This window comes from Artemia franciscana, chromosome 13 (genome assembly GCF_032884065.1).
Source record: "Artemia franciscana chromosome 13, ASM3288406v1, whole genome shotgun sequence".
Taxonomy (NCBI): Eukaryota; Metazoa; Arthropoda; class Branchiopoda; order Anostraca; family Artemiidae; genus Artemia; species Artemia franciscana.
The window spans coordinates 6571528-6592755 of record NC_088875.1 but is presented as its reverse complement, the minus strand read 5'-3'; the positions used below and the strand labels follow the sequence as shown (position 1 = coordinate 6592755).

At 32.9% G+C, this 21228-nt stretch overlaps 1 protein-coding gene and 1 long non-coding RNA gene across 2 annotated transcripts in view; one reads left to right on the top strand and one right to left on the bottom strand.

Annotated features, from left to right (window-relative positions):
- Positions 1–21228, bottom strand: part of LOC136034447 (probable cytochrome P450 12a4, mitochondrial) — a 58597-nt gene that overhangs the window by 13424 nt on the left and 23945 nt on the right. The window contains exons 4-6 of the mRNA XM_065715629.1: positions 19184–19388; positions 10346–10502; positions 886–1134 (exon numbers count right to left, since the gene is read on the bottom strand). Of these exons, the coding sequence (XP_065571701.1) occupies positions 886–1134; positions 10346–10502; positions 19184–19388 (611 nt within the window). The remainder of the gene's footprint in view (positions 1–885; positions 1135–10345; positions 10503–19183; positions 19389–21228) is intronic.
- LOC136034449 (uncharacterized) overlaps positions 1–21228 on the top strand; it is a 67751-nt gene that overhangs the window by 30851 nt on the left and 15672 nt on the right. Inside the window, exon 2 of the long non-coding RNA XR_010619185.1 lies at positions 11339–11396. This is a non-coding gene — a long non-coding RNA (uncharacterized LOC136034449). The remainder of the gene's footprint in view (positions 1–11338; positions 11397–21228) is intronic.

Below are 21228 nucleotides of genomic sequence, written 5' to 3'. Positions count from 1 at the left end.
TTAACAGCACCCAGGATTTTCAACTTAAGCCACGTTTAAGTTATGTAAACGCCCTTGGAATATGGAATGGTCTTGAATACAGCATCAAATTCAGATACATGGGAATTCTATAATACAGATTTCAATCCCAAATACAGAGATAAGGATTTGAGTTTTTCTTTGAAATATTTTCTGTGGTTTCTTGGTGATTTTCTTAGTCTTCTGTAATACGGCTCTATAATAACACAGCTTATGATCATTAGGAGTTATAAATATTTTAGATTTTATTCGTTCAGCCTTTTTCTCATTATAGGTATTTTCTTCGAATTTTTCAAGATTTCTAGAATTTAGCTCAGACCAACTCAAATACCAAAAAAAAAAAACGACGCGCCCTGAATTCTCATTTGTGATTACCAACAGAAAAAAACAGTAGTATTGCATTACTGAAAACAACTTTGATTTTCGCTCCTAAATCTTTGATTTTTTTTTATACGGATTCTTTGGGGATTCTTTGCGGTCGGACTCTTTGCGTAGTTATGTTTGTTTCTTTAGTATTGTGCAATAGAAAATTATATAGTTACCCGCTTGCCCCCTCGGACTGGGGTACTTTATTGAAAGTGAAAGTTTTTGTAGTAGAATACCTCTGTATTTTGGAAGTATCTTTCCATTTATTAGCTACTAGTCAATCCCAGCGATTAGGTTATCAGCTATAAAAGGCAAGTGTAACTTGTCTTTTTACCACGTTTCACCTCTCGACTGCAACAACTAAGCAATTTTGATGGCACTGCAGTTCAAGCTAGTATAGGTGATTGTACGTCAGTAATATAAGGATTTTATTATTTCCGATATAAATAGGTTGAAGTGATTGGATTAAAACAGTAATATAGGAAAAAAGTTAGTACTTACGCCTTTTGGAACCCGGTAACCACAGATTACCATGTCTGTATTGTTGTATCTGGAATTACCAAAAGCAGCAGGTGATAGTCGAAGACTTTCTTTGACGCAAGCTTTAAGATATTTCATGTCAGTTAAATTTTCTGGTTTCAGCTTGGCATCAGGTGTTGGGAGAAATCTGCGGATTTCTTCTCGAAGTTTTTCCTGTTTTTCTTCATTTCGAGCAAGATGATAAAATAAGAATGATTGAGTACTAGATGTCTGAAAGGAAAGTTTTGAAAAAAAAAAAACCGCACCAAATTGCTAACATGTGTCATATTTATGTGTAGGCCTACATAACATGTGTTATCATGTATAATATATGCTACTTCTGTGTTTAGATTTAATATGTATATATATATATATATATATATATATATATATATATATATATAGTACTAGAAGCTCGATGGCTTGGCCACTGGGTCCCAACATTTGGCACGCGGCACGCTTCTAAAGATGGATTCTCATTGTCCCTTGTCTTCTAACCACAGATTTGAGCCTCTATTTTATGTCAGAAAGGCACCACAAGTTTGTTATAACCACCAAGGGAAAATGTGAATCCTAGTTTCGAATACGATTATGAAACTCTAAAGAGAGCAAGAGACGTCCTTTATAAATGCAAACCAATTCATTTACAAATTAAGGTGGTGACATTGCAATTCGACCATTCAAGAAGCAATCTCCAGATGAAATACCCTTTTTTGCTAATATTTCCTCCGGAAAATCGAGGGTTCCACAGTGAATACAAGTAATGATGAAGGGTCCGAGATTCTAATATGTAACATTTACTTTTAATAATGGTAACATGGTAAGATTGTAATGTTTTAGTAATGGTAAGATTTAGCAATATGTAACATTTAATTTTAGAGTTAATGGTATCTTTGTACGTATGCGCTTGGTTTTGTACCACATATTGTTGGTGATAAAGATTATGATGCCACTGTTCTTCTAACCGCATGTGTCTTAGATCTTCATTTTTATTTTTGACATACTCTAATTCTCGTTTTGACTTATCTTATAACCATGTGTGTCTTTGCTTTTCATTTTTATTTTTGAAACGCTTTTAATTGCCGTTTTTGCATATCCTCTAACCGCCAGTGTCTTCGGTGTTCATTTTATTTTTTTCATGTTTTTGGATTTCGATTACTTCAGGCACTTGAGCATTGGCATTTGCTTTAGCTGCCCGATTTGGCGTTGTCGCAACTGATGGACCAGATTCTCCATTTTTGAGTCTTATCACGTTTGATAGTTTAGGTACTGGTTCTACGGAATCATCACATATTAAAAAATATTAATGATATAATATTAAGGGAGCGGGTATCAGCAAATGTCGTGTTACCCCTTTGCTCTAATCTAATAATCTCTAATAGAATGAAGAGGGAGGGGGCCTTATGCAATATTAAAATATCATCATTACATTCACGAAGACACTTGTTTAGATATCTGTATTTACCTTAATTGAAACTCCCCACCCTACATATTTAAAGCATATATATAGCACGCTTTTACATCAAATATTTTACATTAACGTTTAGCTTCTTAAAATCTTCAAAACCAAATTGTATGTGGCTAATAGCCTTTATCAGTCAATAGGAAGTGTGGAGAATATCCCTTATCCAATTAGCTAATGGTAGAAAAAATTTGAAAGGTTTTGACATGCTTTTTTGACGGCAATTAGAGTTTAACCCTAATTAGCTGTTGGTTCATTAGTCAGGTACATTTTTGCGTTATTTACTTTTCTATTAAAAAATTTTTTGTGGGAATTATTTATAATTAAATTCTGTTGCTTTTTTATAATAACGTAGTCTTTTACATAAATTAATAAAAACAAAAACTTAAGGTAGAAAAAAGAGATTGAAAAAAGTTTGGGCAAAACAAGTTGGGAGAGCTGGAAACAAAGTCAGTGGGAGCATTGTGGCCCTGGAGAGGGTCATGGAGAGGAATATGGGGGCCCAAAATCATGCGCAAGCTCAGTAATGGAAAACCAGTATGCTTGGGACCATTTCATTACAAAAAAGATGCCTAACCGGATGTAGTCATTATTATTTTTGAAATCAAAACAAGTGTCGCTGGTCATTAAAGAAGGAGCGTGCTAGCTACCATTAGAGTAAAAAAAAGATTTTTTCCAATTGTAAATTAGATTCCATAAAAAACTTCTTGTTGTTGGAGCTTTTGTCCCTTCAGTTTCATTTCAACTATTCACAACAAGCATATGTGATTACGCAATGCTCTTCAGATAAGATATCCCTAGGAACCATTACATTTTTTTAATGACGAATTACTTGGCATTCAAATGCATTTTCATCAAAAACTAAAACATTGTGATACAGTATTTACGACATGAGGATGTTGCAATACTACAACATTATGTTTGGAAATCGAATGTATTGTTTCTGGAAAACATTTTCCCAAGGGAAAGACCAGAAGCTCGACAGACCAGACGTGAAAAAAATTGGTAACTTCTTTTGGTCACGGGTACTCTCTATTGATGCGCTCTATTAATACTAATTGAGAGGATACAAAGGTCCGGCAACTTTGATAGTACACCGGAGTAGTGCCCTTACAGTACGTAAAGACCCCATACTGCTCTAATTGGGAAAAAACAATTCAAATGCATTTATTGCATCATTTAACTAAACTGAATTGCTTTATAATTCATTAGATCAGCTATTTTGAATGAGGATGTTGTTTAATTGTGTAGTTAGGAGGATGAAGAATTCCAAAAAGATATCTTTTTATTGTCAAATTATTTAATTCTTCATGACCCTCCAGATAAATATAAAAAGGTGTATGGAAGAATACATTTTTATTCGTTTCACTTACACTAAGCTTGAATGGTGGTCGGCATTTACCCTCAAGCCACCCCCACCCCCTTGCCCAATGAGTAACCTGAATAAACCATAGAATATACCCCCTCTTAAAATAATAACTTCCCCAAATCCCCCCTCCATGGAAAAGATACCAATGGAAAAAAAATCCCTTTGTGGAATGTATAACTCAGCAAAAAAAACAAAACAAACAGAGAAAATACACCACCACAGGAATCACACCACCGCAGAAAATAGCCCCCTTGCAGAAAAAAGCCACTAAGTAAATTGCCCTCCCCCCCCCCGGGACTATGATTTTCATGATCTCGGAACATCATTTCAGTTGTATTTTCCTTTACCTTCTGCTTAGAAGTGCTTAGTAACCTGAAAAAGAGGAATTTACATATCACAAGTATCTTACAATGGAGAAAAAAAAAAACAATTAAATTTTTATTGAAATGACTTTAATCTGATGCTATGCACATTTTGGCCGTAGTAGGGCATCGAATTAAGATAAAGAAGGAGAAACAAATATAGATATAGGTGAAAACCATTAAGATTAAATTAAAAACATATGGCACCAAAAAAATTGAGAAGACTTGGTTTTCCTTTGAAGATATAGTTGGCTTTTGGAAAATACCACTCCAACACTGTTTTTCAGTCTCCAAACACTTTGGAACTTCAAAAAAGGGACAAGAACTCTTAATTTCTGATCTAATCAGCACACTAGTTTTTCTGACCATAAGATGGTGGAGTTGATAAGGAAGGGTTAGTTTCCCTCTTAAATGGAATAAATTCTTTTCATTTTGGGACTTACTGTTACTCCTGATTTCCATAATAATAGCAGACACCAGAAATAATATCGGAAAACTTAAGAAAGTAGATGCCAATTTTACATATTTTATGCGTTTTCGAAGGTTTCTCTTGCCCCAAGCCCGAAAGTATACCCCCATACAAAAATCCTGGTTGCAGTTCTGACAATTAAAATACTTTCAAGCTCAAGCTCCCTTTGTCTCTCCCTAAAAATTAAGTTTAATGTTTATCTGAGGGTTCAATGAGAGCTACGATGTTTTAGGGCTTAAATGCACCCTTTTAGGTATCTCCCTCCCTCCCTAGCTGCAAAACGATAAAAGAACACCATTGTAGAAGTTTATGTGCCATTTTAGGTATTGTAGTTTTACAATTACTTACAGATACTGTTTGTTATTGGAACATATACGGATGCATATTTTGTATGAGATTTTTTTTTTTAGAATAGGGGAATGATTTGAGAAATTTATAGCGGAGAGAAAATGTTACAGATTATTTTCCTTCCAGTGGGAATCAATTTCTCTGGCAAGAAATTTGTAAATGTTTTCGCTTGTTTCATTTGTTTTCACTTTAATAAATAAAGAATTGTTAATACTTTAAAAAACCAACATCAGTACATGCATATTAAGCTGAAGCTTCAATTTCATTGATTTTAAATATTTTAGTAAAGTAAAAATTATTTTCTGGTCTTCAGAAAGCATGGAGGCTGTCAGTCCTTCTCCAATTGAGTTTTGCTCATTTGTTGTTTGACTAGGCTATCTATTGAAATTTCTGTTTTTTGGGGTTTCATTTAGTTATAAGTGGTGATTTCTAGTAGTTTTACATTTGGGAGATAAAACGAGCTGACTCGTAGAATTTTACAATGCTTTCTTTTGTAAAAACTCAAACAATAAGAATGTCGTTGTCCCCAAAAACAAATTTGCTTCCAAAGAAAATCTAAGTATTCTTAAAATCTTTTTGCCATAAGCTTCTAAAAACTATTCACTTGACAGAACCTCTTTCAAATAATCCGTCACATTTACGTGTAAATCATTTCAATTGCGTATTTTCACCCCGCTACTAGTAGTCTATATCATGTCCAATACAAATATGAACTTGTTAATATTAACAAGATCAAGTTCAAGATAAGTTCAACAAAGTTCAAAATCAAGGAAGAGATCTCAGGCTATATTCCTTGATTCAAGCTTCATTCTAGTATGTAACATTAAATATCAAACAGTTCGTGGTAACGAACTGTAGTAAGGAGCGACCCGGCTCAATAGTAACCAAAACTCTAAAAAATGGAATTTTGATACCAATAGCTACATCAAAAGAATCGCATTTTAATGCTGGTTTTAAATATATAAGTTTCATCAAGTTTAGTCTTGCCCATCAAAAGTTACGAGCCTGAGAAAATTTGCGTTATTTTAGAAAATAGGGGGAAACGCCCCCTAAAAGTCATAGAATCTTAACGAAAATAACACCATCAGATTCAGCGTATCAGAGAACCCTACTGTAGAAGTTTCGAGCTCCTATCTACAAAAATGTGGAATTTTGCATTTTTGCCAGAAGGCAGATCACGGATGCGTGTTTATTTGTTTTTTTGTTTTTTTGTTTTTTTGTTTTTTTTTCTTTTTCCCAGGGGTGATCGTATCGACCCAGTTGTCCTAGAATGTTGCAAGAGGGCTCATTCTAACGGAAATGAAAAGTTCTAGTGCCCTTTTTAAGTGACCAAAAAAATTGGAGGGCGCCTAGGCCCCCTCCCACGCTAATTATTTTCCCAAAGTCAACGGATCAAAATTCTGAGATAGCCATTTTATTCAGCGTAGTCGAAAAACCTTATAACTATGTCTTTGGGGACGACTTACTCCCCCACAGTCCCCGTGGGAGGGGCAACAAGTTACAAACTTTGACCTGTGCTTACATATAGTAATGGTTATTGGGAAGTATACAGGCGTTTTCAGGAGGATTTTTTTGGTTTGGGGGAGGGGTTGAGAAGAGGGGGATATGCTGGGGGAACTTTCCTTTGAGAATTTGTAATGCGAGAAGAAAATTTGCATGAAGGGAGAGCAGGATATAGGCTACTAGCATTATTTAAAAAAAAAACAATTAAAAAATAAAAGTGAAAAAGCTTTTTCAGCTGGAAGTAAGGAACAGCAATAAAACTTAAAACAAACAGAAATTATTACCCATATGAGGGGCTCACCTCCTTCTAATACCTCGCTCTTTACGCTAAAGTATTTTCAGTAATTTCAACTACTTATTCTACGGCTTTTGTGATTCAGGGGGTCATTCTTAATGAATTGGGATAAAATTTAAGCTTTAGTGTAAAGAGCGAGGTACTGACGATGGGGCGAATCCCCTCATATATGTAATAAAAACATGAGAATACAAAAGTTCTTTACGTAAGCTAATTTATAAGTTACGTAAATCTTTTACCAATAAAAAGATTCGTAAAAAATTAAAAGTTCTAGTTGCCTTTTTAATTAACCAAAAAATCGGGGGGCAACTAGGTTTCGTCCCCCGCTCTTTTTTTCTCAAAATCATTCGATCAAAATTATGAGAAAGCCATTAAGCCAAAAAAAAAAAATATGCAAATTTCGTTTTGATTATTCCTCTGCGGAGAGCCAAAATCAAAACATGCATTGATTCAAAAACGTTCAGAAATTAAATAAAAAAAAACAAGTTTTTTTAACTGAAAGTAAGGAGCGACATTAAAACTTAAAACGCACAGAAATTACTTCGTATATGAAAGAGGCTGCTTCCTCATCAACGCCCCGCTCTTTACGCTAAAGTTTTTTACTGTTTTAAAAAGAAGAATTGAGAGAAAGAGTCAAACTTTAGCGTAAAGAGCGGGGCGTTGATGAGGAAGCAGCCTCTTTCATATACGAAGTAAAAAAATACGAAGATTCGTAAAAAATTAAAAGTTCTAGTTGCCTTTTTAATTAACCAAAAAATCGGGGGGCAACTAGGTTTCGTCCCCCGCTCTTTTTTTCTCAAAACCATTCGATCAAAATTATGAGAAAGCCATTAAGCCAAAAAAAAAAAATGCAAATTTCGTTTTGATTATTCCTCTGCGGAGAGCCAAAATCAAAACATGCATTGATTCAAAAACGTTCAGAAATTAAATAAAAAAAACAAGTTTTTTTAACTGAAAGTAAGGAGCGACATTAAAACTTAAAACGCACAGAAATTACTTCGTATATGAAAGAGGCTGCTTCCTCATCAACGCCCCGCTCTTTACGCTAAAGTTTTTTACTGTTTTAAAAAGAAGAATTAAGAGAAAGAGTCAAACTTTAGCGTAAAGAGCGGGGCGTTGATGAGGAAGCAGCCTCTTTCATATACGAAGTAATTTCTGTGCGTTTTAAGTTTTAATGTCGCTCCTTACTTTCAGTTAAAAAAACTTGTTTTTTTTATTTAATTTCCTTAAAACATGCAAGCTGCACGACAAATACATGATTCAAGTCTAAAATTTTTACCAATTTGACAATCCACTGTCCTAAGAAACGTTCTAAAATGATTCAGTTGACAGAACCATTTGCTAATAACCTGTCAAACTTAGAAACCTTCCAAAAATATTCAGTTGACAAAACCATTTGTTAATAATCTATCAAATTTACTTAGAAGTCGTCTCGAATTATCTATATGAACCTCACTGCAAATATACCATGTCCAATTCCAATAAACACCTGCTAAAATTTTTAAAATAAAGGAAAGCTTGTCAGGGTACATTCTTTTGGTCAAGATTGTTTCTTGCAACTATCATCAAACATTTTCTTGAAATAACTCAGTAGCAGAAAAATTATTGAAGTCTAAGGATTTTACCAATTTAACAAACTACTGTCCCATGGCCCAAATATATTCGCTTGACAGAACCATTTGCTATAGATAATTTGAATTGCGAATTTCAAAATTAATACCAATATACAATATTCAACTATAATATGAGCCTCTTAATAACCCATTCAAATTTCCAAGTCAGGAAGGTCTCTCAGGGTACAATCCTTGATCCCATCTTCTTTCTTGCATACAACATCAAAGATTTCTTTTGAAAAAGGTATTTGTGTGACAACTCCTTGATTTAAGTCTGCAATTTTTCTAAATTTAAAAACCCAGTGTCGTATGTAACCGTCAACTCCATTACCAGTAAACCATGCCAAAATAATATAAGAACCTGTTAATGAGCCCTTCAAAGTCTCAAAATTAATGAAGGTTTTTCAAGATAAATTCCTTGATTCAAGCTTCTTTCTAGCATTTTTCACCAAACAATTCTTTGACAGGGGACTTGTAGGACGAATCCTTGATTTAAGACTAAAATGTTTACCAATTAATCAGCCTATAGCCCAATGACCCACTTCCAAAAATACTGACATTACACAACCTCAAACATTGCCTTAAAATAAGCCATTTGCACACCACGTCCTTAATTTCACAAGCAATTGTCCTATGCCCCCTTCCAAAAATATCGCTTGACCTAGCCATTTGCCCAAAACCTGTAATACCCTATCATGATGAGTGAGGTGTTGAAGAGGGGATCCTCCCCCCTATATACGTAATAATTTCCGATTTTGTTTTCAGTTTTAATGCTGTTTCTTACTTTCAGTTGAAAAAGGCCTGTTTTTTTTATAATTAAACTCCAAACAGACAACCTAATTTAAACAAATCTTTAGAGTTAGCAAGAGTAGAAGTTTTCCTACTTGACAAAGCTTTTACTTCTACTTTAGCTTACTCTTAAGATTTGTTTAAATCAGGTTGTCTACATATATATATATATATATATATATATATATATATATATATATATATATATATATATATATATATATATATATACATATATATATATATATATATATATATATATATATATATATATATATATATATATATATATATATATATATATATATATATATATTATTTTATATAAATTTTGTATAAAAAATGGGGGTAAATGCCATCGACCATTCAAGCTTAGTATAAACAAAACGAATAGATTATATTCTTCCATACACCTTTTTATATTAATCTGGAGGGTCATATAGAATTAAATAATTTCACAATTAAAAATACATCTTTTTGGAATTATTCATTCTCCCACCTTCACAATGAAACAAAATCCTTATTCAAAATAGCTGATCTAATGAATTTTAAAGCAATCCTGTCTATTTAAATGATGCATTAAATACTTTTAAATTGTTTTTTCCCCAATAAGAGTAGTATGGGGTTTCTACGTACTGTAAGGGCTCTACTCCGGTATACTATCAAAATCGCTGGACCTTTGTATCCCCTCAATTGGTATTAGCGCATCAATAGAGAGTACCCGGGACCAAAAGAAGTTACCAATTTTGTCACGTCTGGTCTGTCAAGCTTCTGGTCTTTCCCTTGGGAAAACAGTTTTCAGGAAATAGTACATTCGATTTCTAATAACAAGGTTGTAGTATTGTGACATCCTAATGTCGTAAATACCGTAAAACAATGTTTTAGTGTCTGATGAAAATGCATTTGAATACCAAGTATTTTGTCGTTGAAAAAAAGGCAACGACTCCTACGGATATCATATCTGAAGAGCATTGCGTAATCATTTAGGCTTGTTGTCAGTAGTTAAAATAAAACTGAAGCGACAAGATCTCAAATAGCAAGAAGCTTTGATATGGATTCTAATTTACAACTAGAAATTTTTTTTGTTTTTACTCTAAGCCGTTGGAATATCTGTTATGATTATAATGATATACTGTTCTTACCGTTTCATAGTTGATTAAACGTAGAGTATTTATGACTTCCATTGGATCACCCATTACCATTATGATAGCTCTATAGCCACTAAAACTTACTGTTTCTATACCAGCCATTAGAAGATCCATTGCCATTATAGTTGCTTCCTTAATGCTTACACCACGATCCAGCATTGATTCGAGAATTGTCTGACCCGCTTCCTCTGATTTATGCTTCAGTTTTTCAAAAGCCTTGTTTATATATTTCAATGAAATCCTGAAACAGATATGAAATATCTACACATCTGCAATGGATCTTTTCAACGTAAATAAACTGAAAATAAACATTTGTACCTAAAAAGAATATACGAGAAAAAAAATACGCCTCACACCTCTACCCTTGGTCAGAAATTTTTTTCTCCCTCTTACCATCAGTCTCCAAAGAAAATATTAGAAGTTCCTCCAATACACCACAAATTTGGTATCATATAGAACTTTACACAAGGCATATTGGCTGTCATATTTTAGGATCCTGTCTGGAATAAAAAGATAAAACATTTTTTTCCAAATTATTATACTATTATTAAATAAGTGCTATACGTATTTAAAAAATAGCATTATATTCTTTTAAATATGTAAAAAAGTTTCAAGGTTATAAAGATGTAGTTCTTAAGTGATTTCTTCTATGTTACCCTTTGTACTTTAATTTCACTCTCAGTATTTCTCTTGCTTATATTTTATGTGATTTTTAGTCCAGCCTCTTGGAACAATGTTATGTTAAAATTATTACTTTCAAGGAGGCACACTCGTGCCTCTATAAAGAGGCGAACCACGACAATGTTAAGCGATCTTTGGTTCCAGTGGTCGCAGAGGGATTTCATCCCCCTCCGACTTTTCCTTCATGGGGAAAATCTGGCCGAAAGTTTCGACCCACCAACCCCAGCCCCCCTTTAGCGTTGTCCGATCGGGCTGAAATTCACAAGTTAAGGTCCCCTAGGGCCCAGGAGCTTATCAGCGAAATTTCAGCTCGATCCGATAACTCCTTCCCTGTTTTCCATAAACCACGCATAGCCACTTAATTTTCATATTCTTTTTTTTTCTCGACGCCTGCAGGTCACAGCCGACATCGGATCTGGGTGTACGAAGGCTCATTCGATGCGGAATTCTCCAAGTAAGTGCCCTTGAAAGTTTCGTAGGAAAATCTTAACCCCCCGAAAGTTTCGACCTCCCCCCCTTTAACGTTGTCCGATTGGGCTGAAATTCACAAGTTAAGGTCCCCTACGGCCCAGGAGCTTATCCGCGAAATTTCAGCTCGATCCGATAACTCCTTCCCTGTTTTCCAGAAACCACGCATTAGCCACTTAATTAACCCATTTCTCTATAAGAGCCCATGTTAATTTGAAAATTTGAGAAATTATTTAAAAGTTATATTTACACACATGCAGGTGGTTAGCTCAGTCAGTAGAGCGTGAGACTTTTAATCTTCGGGTCAAGGGTTCAAGTCCCTTATCGGGCGGTTTTTTTTTCACAAAAAAATTATTATTAAATTACATCCACCATGGATTGTAGAAAAACGTACAGAAATAATATGAAAAAAAACTTCGTTTTCTTAAAGAGTTAAAGAGGCTGCGTCCCAAAGTCGAACCTTAAAACGTACAGGAATTAGGAGAGGCAGTTGGGGGCTGCCGCCCCCAAACCTCCCGCTTTTAAAGACTCTTTTGTACAGGTTTTTTGTTGTGTCAGGGAAACAGTTTCAATAATTATGTTAAAATGTAAATGGAGTGGACCCCCCACAACAAAAAACCTCTACAAGAGAGTCTTTAAAAGTGGGGGGTTTGGGGGGCGGCAGCCCCCCAACTGCCTCTCCTAATTCCTGTACGTTTTAAGGTTCGACTTTGGGACGCAGCCTCTTTAACTCTTTAAGAAAACGAATTTTTTTTCATATTATACTTATATTAGGGGGGAGTCACTCCTTCTCAACGACTCGCTCTTCATGCTAAAGCATTTTTAGCACTTAAAAAAGCTTCTTATTGTTCTAATTAAGCAAATACAGTGTTCCAGAAGTAGTTCTTAAAGAATTGGAACAAAATTCAAATTTGAGCGTAAAGAGCGAGATGCTGGGGAGCAGCAATCCCCCTTTTATACGTCACAATTTTTGTTCGTCTTAAACTTAATGTTGCTCCTTGATTCTAGTTTAATAAACTTGTTCTTTTAAATTTAATTTCTAATCGTTTTTATATTTAATGCAAGGAAACCTGACTTCACCTTCACGGAAAAATCCCTCCTTCCCACGGGTATATTCTCAAGACAATTTAATCCTGGTAAAAGTCCCCCGGGAAAGTATCCTTAACATCTTGTCGGGTAAAATTGAGTCGGCAAAGAGAAAGCAATACATCAGAAGAATTTCCTGGAGCAATTCGGGTAAATTTCTCCGGTGTAAAGTTTCTCCTGAAAAATTCCTCCATGGCACGCTTCCCATGGCAAATTTTCCCCGCAAACAATCCAATCAGCAAAAATTCACCCCCACCTCATCCAAAAATATATCCACGCTTCACAATAACAAATAATATGCGTAAAAAGTGGGAAAATGTTGTAACTTAAAGACCTTTCCACGGGGTTGTGGGGGGGGGGTATATTATCTTCAAAGTCATAGTTATTCTGTCTTTCAACTTTCCTGAAAAAAATGGCTGTCTAAAGAATTTGATTGAACGATTTTGAGAAAAAAAAGGCGTGGTAGGGAGTCTAGTTTTCCTTCAATTTCTCGGACACTTAAAGGGGAACTGGAACTTTTAATATCCATTTGAATATTACCACTCCCAATATTATAGGACTACTGGGTCAGTACAATTACCCTTGGGACAACTAAACCAAAAAAAAAAAAAAAAAAACTAAGAACCGATAAACACACGTCCGTGATCTTTCTTCAGGTAAAAATACACAAAATTCATAGTTTTGCAGATAACAGCTTGAAACCTCTACATAAGGGTTTTCTGATACCCCAAATCTGATGGTGTGATTTCCACTAAGGTTCTATGACCTCTAATAGTGTTCTCCTCTTTTTTAAATATGGTAAATTTTTTCAGGCTTGTAACCTTTTATAGGTAAGACTAAACTTATATAATTTAATAATCTTAAATATTTGAAATCTGCAAAAAAAATCCAATTCTTAGAGTTTCAGTTACTATTGAGCCGGGTCGGTCCTCATTTAAGAGTTCGTTACCACGAACAGTTGGATAAAATAGATACGAAAAAATTCATGTTTAATAGCTTCAATGAATTCAAAATAATTCAGACTCTAATAAAGGAATTTTATCTTAAGCTGCCCTGTTAGTCCACATTCATTTGTTCTTTTTAGTAATCTTGGTTATTCCACTGATTAAGATGCTTGGTTAAAAAGATAATCAGCATTTTATGACATTGAAAGTACAAAACCTTAGCGGTATATTTCCCATTTATCTTTTTCATCAGAATCATTGCGTGCTTAATAATTTTAATAGATAAATAAAAATACAGTACCTAGGAAACAAGGTTGAAAGCTGTGCCGGAGAACTCTTTTAATTAATTTTTAGGTTTATGGATCTCTAAATACTGAAAAAAAATAGTAGTAACAGTAGTAGCAGCAACAACAGTAGTAACAGTAGCAGAAGAAGTAGTATTATTAGTTGTAATAATAGTAAAAGTGAGAGTACTACTAGTATTAGCATTAGTAGCAGTAGTACTATTCATAACATTAGTAACAGTTTAATTGATAGTAAAAGCACGTACATAATGCCTTTTCAGTTCAACATTCCCCAGAGCATACCAGTAAGTATTAATTTGACACTAAGTCATTCTTAAGCTATTGCTGGTTTACCCTCTTGGTATCTTTCACGCACATAGTGTGTTTCTCTCTTAACTCAATCCTGCCTGACAATCTCACTTTAACATACTAATTCTTACTAGTAGTAGGAGTAATAGTAACGGTTTCGATTTCGTATGGACATATAGTAATTAATAATTTATTTGTTACCCGCTTGTTTTGACAATTTAAGCGGAGTTAAAACATAACATTAAGGAAAGAAAAACAAAATAACACAAACAGTACAATTAATACAGTCTAATCAAAGGTTGGTAAGGACCCAAGCGTTGACAGACCTCAGCACCTAATCTAGCATAGAATTTTGCCTGTATATTGCCTTTTAGTCAGTTGAAATCCCTTTCATTCTAGTCTGGATGTTTCGAACTGATTTTCTCAAGCGTCCCTAAGATACTGCAGATGTCCCCCTTTCACAACCTGTATGCACATAGCTTGTTTTGATTTAGTTTAATTTTCTTGGCATTCCCTGAAATCTCCGCCTTGATACACATAGCCTTAGTAGTAGCCACAGAAAAAGTCGCAGTTATTTCAATAGTTGTGGTAGCAGCATTAGTAACAGTAGCAGTAGTTATTCAATTAATCTTTATTTGATTAATAATCCCCCTCCTAGTTAACTGTAAGGTCCAACTTAATACCCTAAACTGTTCCATACACTACTTTAAAAACCTGTATTTCCCAATAACAAATATTATATGTAAACAATGGGCAAATTATGGTATTTTCGCATAACCTACAATTTCTTTGCAAAAAGTTTAGTTAAAAGTGAGAAGCTCTGTTAAAAGCTATTTTTTTTTTTTACAATTCCATTTAGATCCATTTTTTTTAAATCAAATCCGTAATGAGGATTTTGTTTTCCTGAGTGAAGAAAAAAAAAGAAACAAAAAAAAAGAAAAAAACAAACTGAAAAAAACAAACATTTTGTTTTCCTGAGTGAGTGGCACATCTTTGAATAAAAGTGAGGAACTTTTCATATTTTCAATATTTTTCATATTTTTTTACTTTGTTTCAAAACTTGGATTTATATTGAACAGTTCTAAGTAAGATTTACTTTTGTGAACTTTGTATGCACATATTTAAATTTTTTGGTGGTAAAATCTATAAAGACAACGAAAATAACGATTTTCTTATTCAATAATATACATGTAAGCCAGTAATTTTTTTTCAATGTTCTTTAATTACTTTTCAAAACTTTGGAGCTTAAAGGAAAAGGTTCTATTTAGAGCGATTTTTGTTTCCTTTATATTTACGGAAGCCTTTACGGAAATCTCTTACGAAAATCTTACGGAATTTCTTGTGAAAAACAAACTAAACTGTGCTTTTCAAGTAGAATAGTTTCATAACTTGGTTTCAACAATCTTAGTTTACATCGAAACTTCTACTGAACCTATTTCAATTAAATTTTCATAGTGTTATGCGATTATTTTGCAACACAACCTACAAGAAAAATAAAAACATCGCTTCCATAATTAGAGTAAATTTTTACCACAGTAACTTTATTTTAATATTTTTCGTTATTTGTGCTTTGAATTTTCGTCTATAGTTTCATTGCCTAAATTCTTTTTTTTTGTAATCTTTTTTTTTAATCGTTTGAATGAGAGTATTTCTTTTGCACAATTTTATTGTATAAATTGGAATCAATTAAGAGGGATTTTTGCACAACTTTTCATAAAAATAATTCATTTGTTGGCGAAAAAAACTTTATAGATACTAAAAAATGCTTCCCGAATTTAATGGTTCATATTTCAGCGCAGTTTTGGCGAACTTGTCGTGGGAATGACCCATTTCTTGTCGAAAATAAAGTAAAAACTATAATTTTCAAGTCAAATAGTTTCATAATTTGATTTCAACAATCTTATTTTACAGTATAACTTCTATTGAACCTACTTTAATTAAATTTCCATGGTGTCACACAATTATTCTGCAATACAATCTTTAAGAAAAATAGAAACATCGCTCCCTTAATTTAAGAGTAAATTCTTATCAGAGTAACAGTACTTTTTCTGTCTTTCGTTATTTTTGCGTATAATTTTTGTCCATGATTTCATTCCCTAAATTAATTTTTTCTGCAACCTTTTTTCAATCACTTGAATAAGAGTATTTCTTTCATACAATTTTAGTATCAAAAGTCGGAATCAGTCAAGAGCGATTTTGCAAACTTTTCATAAGAATCGTTCATTTGTTGGCGAAAAAAACTATATTGCCACAAAAAAAAATACTCGCAAATTCAATGGCTAACATTTCAGTGTAATTTTGGTGAGCTTGTAATGGAAATGACCCATTTCCCGTGGAAAAGAAAGTAAAAACACTACTTTTTAAGTCAAGTAGCTTCATAATTTCGTTTCAACAATTTTAGTTTACAGTAAAACTTCTACTAAACATGTTTCAAAGAAATTTCCATGGTGTCGTGCGATTATTTTGTAAAACAATCTGAAATGAAAATAAAATCACCGCTCCCATAATCTAAGAGCAAATTTTTATCAGAGCAACTGTATTTTTATGTTTTATAATACTTTTTCCAATGATTTTTGCCTATAAATTCATTGCCTAAATTCGTTTTTGCAACGTTTTTTAAAATCAACTTTAAACAAACTTTATAAAGAAAACAAAGCAAGGACAGGCTATTAAATTAGGAGCTATTAGTCAAGTTTTCCCGGGAACATCATGCCTATATATATATATATATATATATATATATATATATATATATATATATATATATATATATATATATATATATATATATATATATATATATATATATGAATTTATATATATATATATATATATATATATATATATAAGTATCTTTTAATACAAGTAAAAATTTAATAACATTAAAACGAACAGAACATTTTTTTAAATGGAGTGGAGGGGTATCTCCCTTCTTAAACCTTTAATCGCCTCTGATTTTTTTTTTTTTCTTGATTGCTTATGAAAGATTACTCAAGTGCAAGCAGTAATGTGTTAAAAGTATTTTTACAATATATGAATAAGGCAGGAGGTTATTAGTGTTCCTTTGATTTAAACAATGAATTTTTCTGTTTAAATGCTTAGAGCCATGTCAATAAATTAATCAAGCAGTTCGGGGTAACGAACTGTAGTAAGGAGCGACCCGGCTCAATAGTAACCAAAACTCTAAAAAATGGAATATTGATACTAATAGCTACATCAAAAGAATCGCATTTTAATGCTGATTTTAAATATATAATTACTATCAATCATCCACTTGTCATATTTGTTTCACCCATTATGATTACTATATTTAACTTAATCAGCTTGAGGTATATTTAACTTGAGGAGATGGTAGTCAAGCAGGGGATAGTTTCTCCTGGGCCTAATAGCTCTTGGCTGGTTTTAAATTTTGATGTCATACCTTATCAAACAGTTCGTGGTAACGAACTGTAGTAAGGAGCGACCTGGCTCAATAGTAACCGAAACTCTAAAAAATGGAATTTTGATACCAGTAGTTACATCAAAAGAATCGTATTTAAATGCTGATTTTAAATATATAAGGTTCGTCAAGATCAATTATACCCATCAAAAGTTACGATCCTGAGAAAATTTGCCTCATTTTAGAAAATAGGGAAACACCCCCTAAAAGTCATACAATCTTAACGAAAATCACACCATCAGATTCAGCGTATCAGAGAACCCGATTGTAGAAGTTTCAAGTCTCAAGAAGTTTCACGGGTGGGTGTTTATTTATTTTTTTTTTTGCTTTTTTGTTGTTGTTTTTTCCAGGGGTGATCGTATCGACTGAGTGGTCCTAGAATGTCGCCAGAGGGCTTATCCTAACGGAAATTAAAAGTTCTAGTGCCCTTTTTAAGTTACCAAAAAAATTGGAGGGCACTGAGGCCCCCTCCCACGCTCATTTTTCCCAAAAGTCACCGGATCAAAATTCCGATATAGCCATTTTATCCACCATAGTAAAAAAACCTAAGAACTATGTCTTTAGGGACGACTTACTCCCCCGCAGTCCCCGTGGGAGGGGCTGCGAGTTACAAACTTTGACCTGTTTTTACATATATTAATGGTTACTGGGGAGTGTACAGACGTTTTCAGGGGGATTTTTTGGTTTAGGGGGGAGATTTGAGGGGTGGTTACGTTGGAGGATATTTCCATTGAGAAAATTCTCATGAGGGGGGAGAAAATTTCAATGAAGGGGCGCAGGATTTTCTAGCATTATTTGAAAAAACAATGAAAAAATAAATATGAAAAGTTTTTTCTACTGAAAGTAAGGAGCAGCATTAAAACTTAACACGAACAAAAATTATTACGCAGATGAGGGGTTTACCTCCTACTATACATTACTCTTTACGCTAAAGTATTTTTAGTAATTTCAACTATTTATTCTACGGCCTTTGTGATTCAAAGGTCATTCTTAAGGAATTGGGACAAAATTTAAGCTTTGGTGTAAAGAGCGAGGTATCGACGAGGGTTGAACCCCCTCTTATACGCAATAAAAACATACGAATATAGAAGTTCGTTACGTAAGTTAATTCGTAAGTTATGTATATTTTTTACCAATGGAAACGTTTGTAAAAAATTAAAAGCTCTAGTTGCTTTTTTAAGTAATCAAAAAATTGGAGGGCAACTAGGCCTCCTCCCTCGCTCCTTTTTTCTCGAAATCTTCCGATTAATTGCAATTAATTAATATGTAAATTTCGTTTTAATTATTTATGTGCGGAGAGCCAAGATCAAAACATGCATTAATTCAAAAACGTCCGGAAATTAAATAAAAAAACAAGTTTTTTTAAATGAAAGTAAGGAGCAACATTAAAACTTAATACAAACAGAAATTACTCCGTATATGAAAGGGGCTTTTCCTCCTCAACGCCCCACTCTTTACGCTAAAGTTTCTTACTGTTTTAAAAATTGAGTTAAGAGAAAGAGTCGAACTTTAGCGTAAAGGGCAGGGCGTTGAGGAGGAAAAGCCCCTTTCACATAGGGAGTAATTTCTGCTCGTTTTAAGTTTTAGTGCTGCTCCTTACTTTCATTTTAAAAACTTGTTTTTGATTTATTTCGTTTAGAAACGATATTTCTTTTTGGCAATCCAGAAATCATTTAACAATATAAGTAGAAAATAAGAACATATTGCTCACTCAAAAAAAATATCCTGAGATGCAAAGAGCTGCTTCAATTTTTTGGAAGGAAATATTTTCCAAAATTGAGGACCATTAAATTCCAATTGTGATGTGAGAATGAAAATAGAATTTGTTGCGTCAATCATCTTTTGAGGATCACTGTCGAGAGGTAGATTTCCCTGTAAACAACCAAGCTGGACATCCAGGGCAACAAGTGCCACAGCTAAATACAAATTAGAGTAATATTAATAAAGGCAATTCTTTTTTCTTGTGTGTTAGCATCACGAAATGGTGTAGTGGGTAGGATGAAATAAGTGATCTTTAAAAACCCAAGGTCAAAGGCTACTGAAATCCATAATAATAAGTTTTTCCGTTCTACGGTCAAGCTCTGCATTGGGTCTTTACAATGATCTTTTCTTACTTTTTTATTTTGGATTTTGAGTTAAGTTTGGGGTTTTCGTTAAAAAGAAGATATATTATGCCTTTTGCTACAATATATAATTACCATCTTTATAATGACTACAAATATTTTTCGTCCACTACACATGTTCCCAACAATTTGTGTTAATATTTCTAATAATGTTCTAAGAGAGAACTATTGACCGGCATAATTCCAATTTAACTTTAACAGAACTGTATTCTGCCAAATATATTTATTCTCATTAATTTATTAATTAATGAGTAATTTAATGAGTCAATTATTAATAGTAATTTAATAATTTATTAATATATTATTAATTAATATATTAATTTATTTTCATTTAACTTTAACAAAGTTATCCCTTTTTATTCATGGTCGTTTTAAAGTTTTATTTTCATTTAATCATCTTGATTGAACCTATATCTATCTTTACAATTTAGATCATACCAATAGCACTGAGTCAGAAACGTATATTTGAGCGTTAGTTTCAGCTAATATGTGTTTGTTTTTTTTTTTTTGCAGTTTTTCACTTTAGTCCAATTCTATTGTGGTTTTTATTTACTACATTTTTTCATTTTATTTCTCTTTAACATTAACACGGTTGTCTCTTTTGATTTTGGTCGTTTTTAATTCATTTATTCTTTTCAATCAATCTTTGTATACCATTGCAATGAAGCTCATACTGATAGCATTGAACCATAAACCTATGTTTGAAGGTTATTTCCAGTTAATATGTGTTTTTTGTTGTTCTTTTAGTCCGATTCCATTTAGGTTTTTGTTTACTAGTTTTTTTTTAATTTATTCTTATTTAACTTTAATAGAGTTATCCCTTTTGATTTATTGTTGTTTTAATTTCATTTATTCATTTTGTTCAATTTGTGAATATCCTTGAAATATAGCTAATGCTGATAGCATTGAGCCATAAATGTTTGTCTGAAGGTTATTTTCAATTAATATGTGTTTTTTTTGCTGTTCTCTTTAGTCCTATTCCATTTTGATTTTTATTTACTAATTTTTTTTCAATTAATTCATATCTAATTTTAACACAGTTATCCCTTTTGAAATCTGGGCGTTTTAATTTTGTTTATTCATCTTTTTCAATCCGTGTATACCCTTGTAATGTAGCTCACGCTGATAGTATTGAGCCATAAATGTGTGTCTGGAGGTTATTTCAGTTAATATATGTTTTTGTTGTTCTATTATTCCTATTCTATTTTGGTTTTATTTATTGATTTTTTTTTCACATCTATTCTTATTTAATTTTAACGTAATTATCCCTTTTGAATTCTGGTCGTTTTAATTTCATTTATACACCTTGTTTAATCAGTCTTTGTAATGCATCCTTGTAATGTAGCTCATGCTGATAGCATTGAGCCATAAACTTGTGTCTGAAGGTTATTGTCAGTTACCATGTTTTGTTTTGTTTTTTGTTGTTACCATTAGTCTGATTCCATTTTGGTTTTTTATTTACTAGTTTCTTTTCAATTTATTCTTATTTAACTTTAACACTGTTATGCATTTTGATTTACTGTCTTTCCAATTTCATTTATTCATCTTGTTCAATCTGTGCATATTCTAGCAAAGTAGCTCAGGCTGATATCATTTAGCCATTAACGTGTGTTAGAAGGTTATTTTAAGTTAC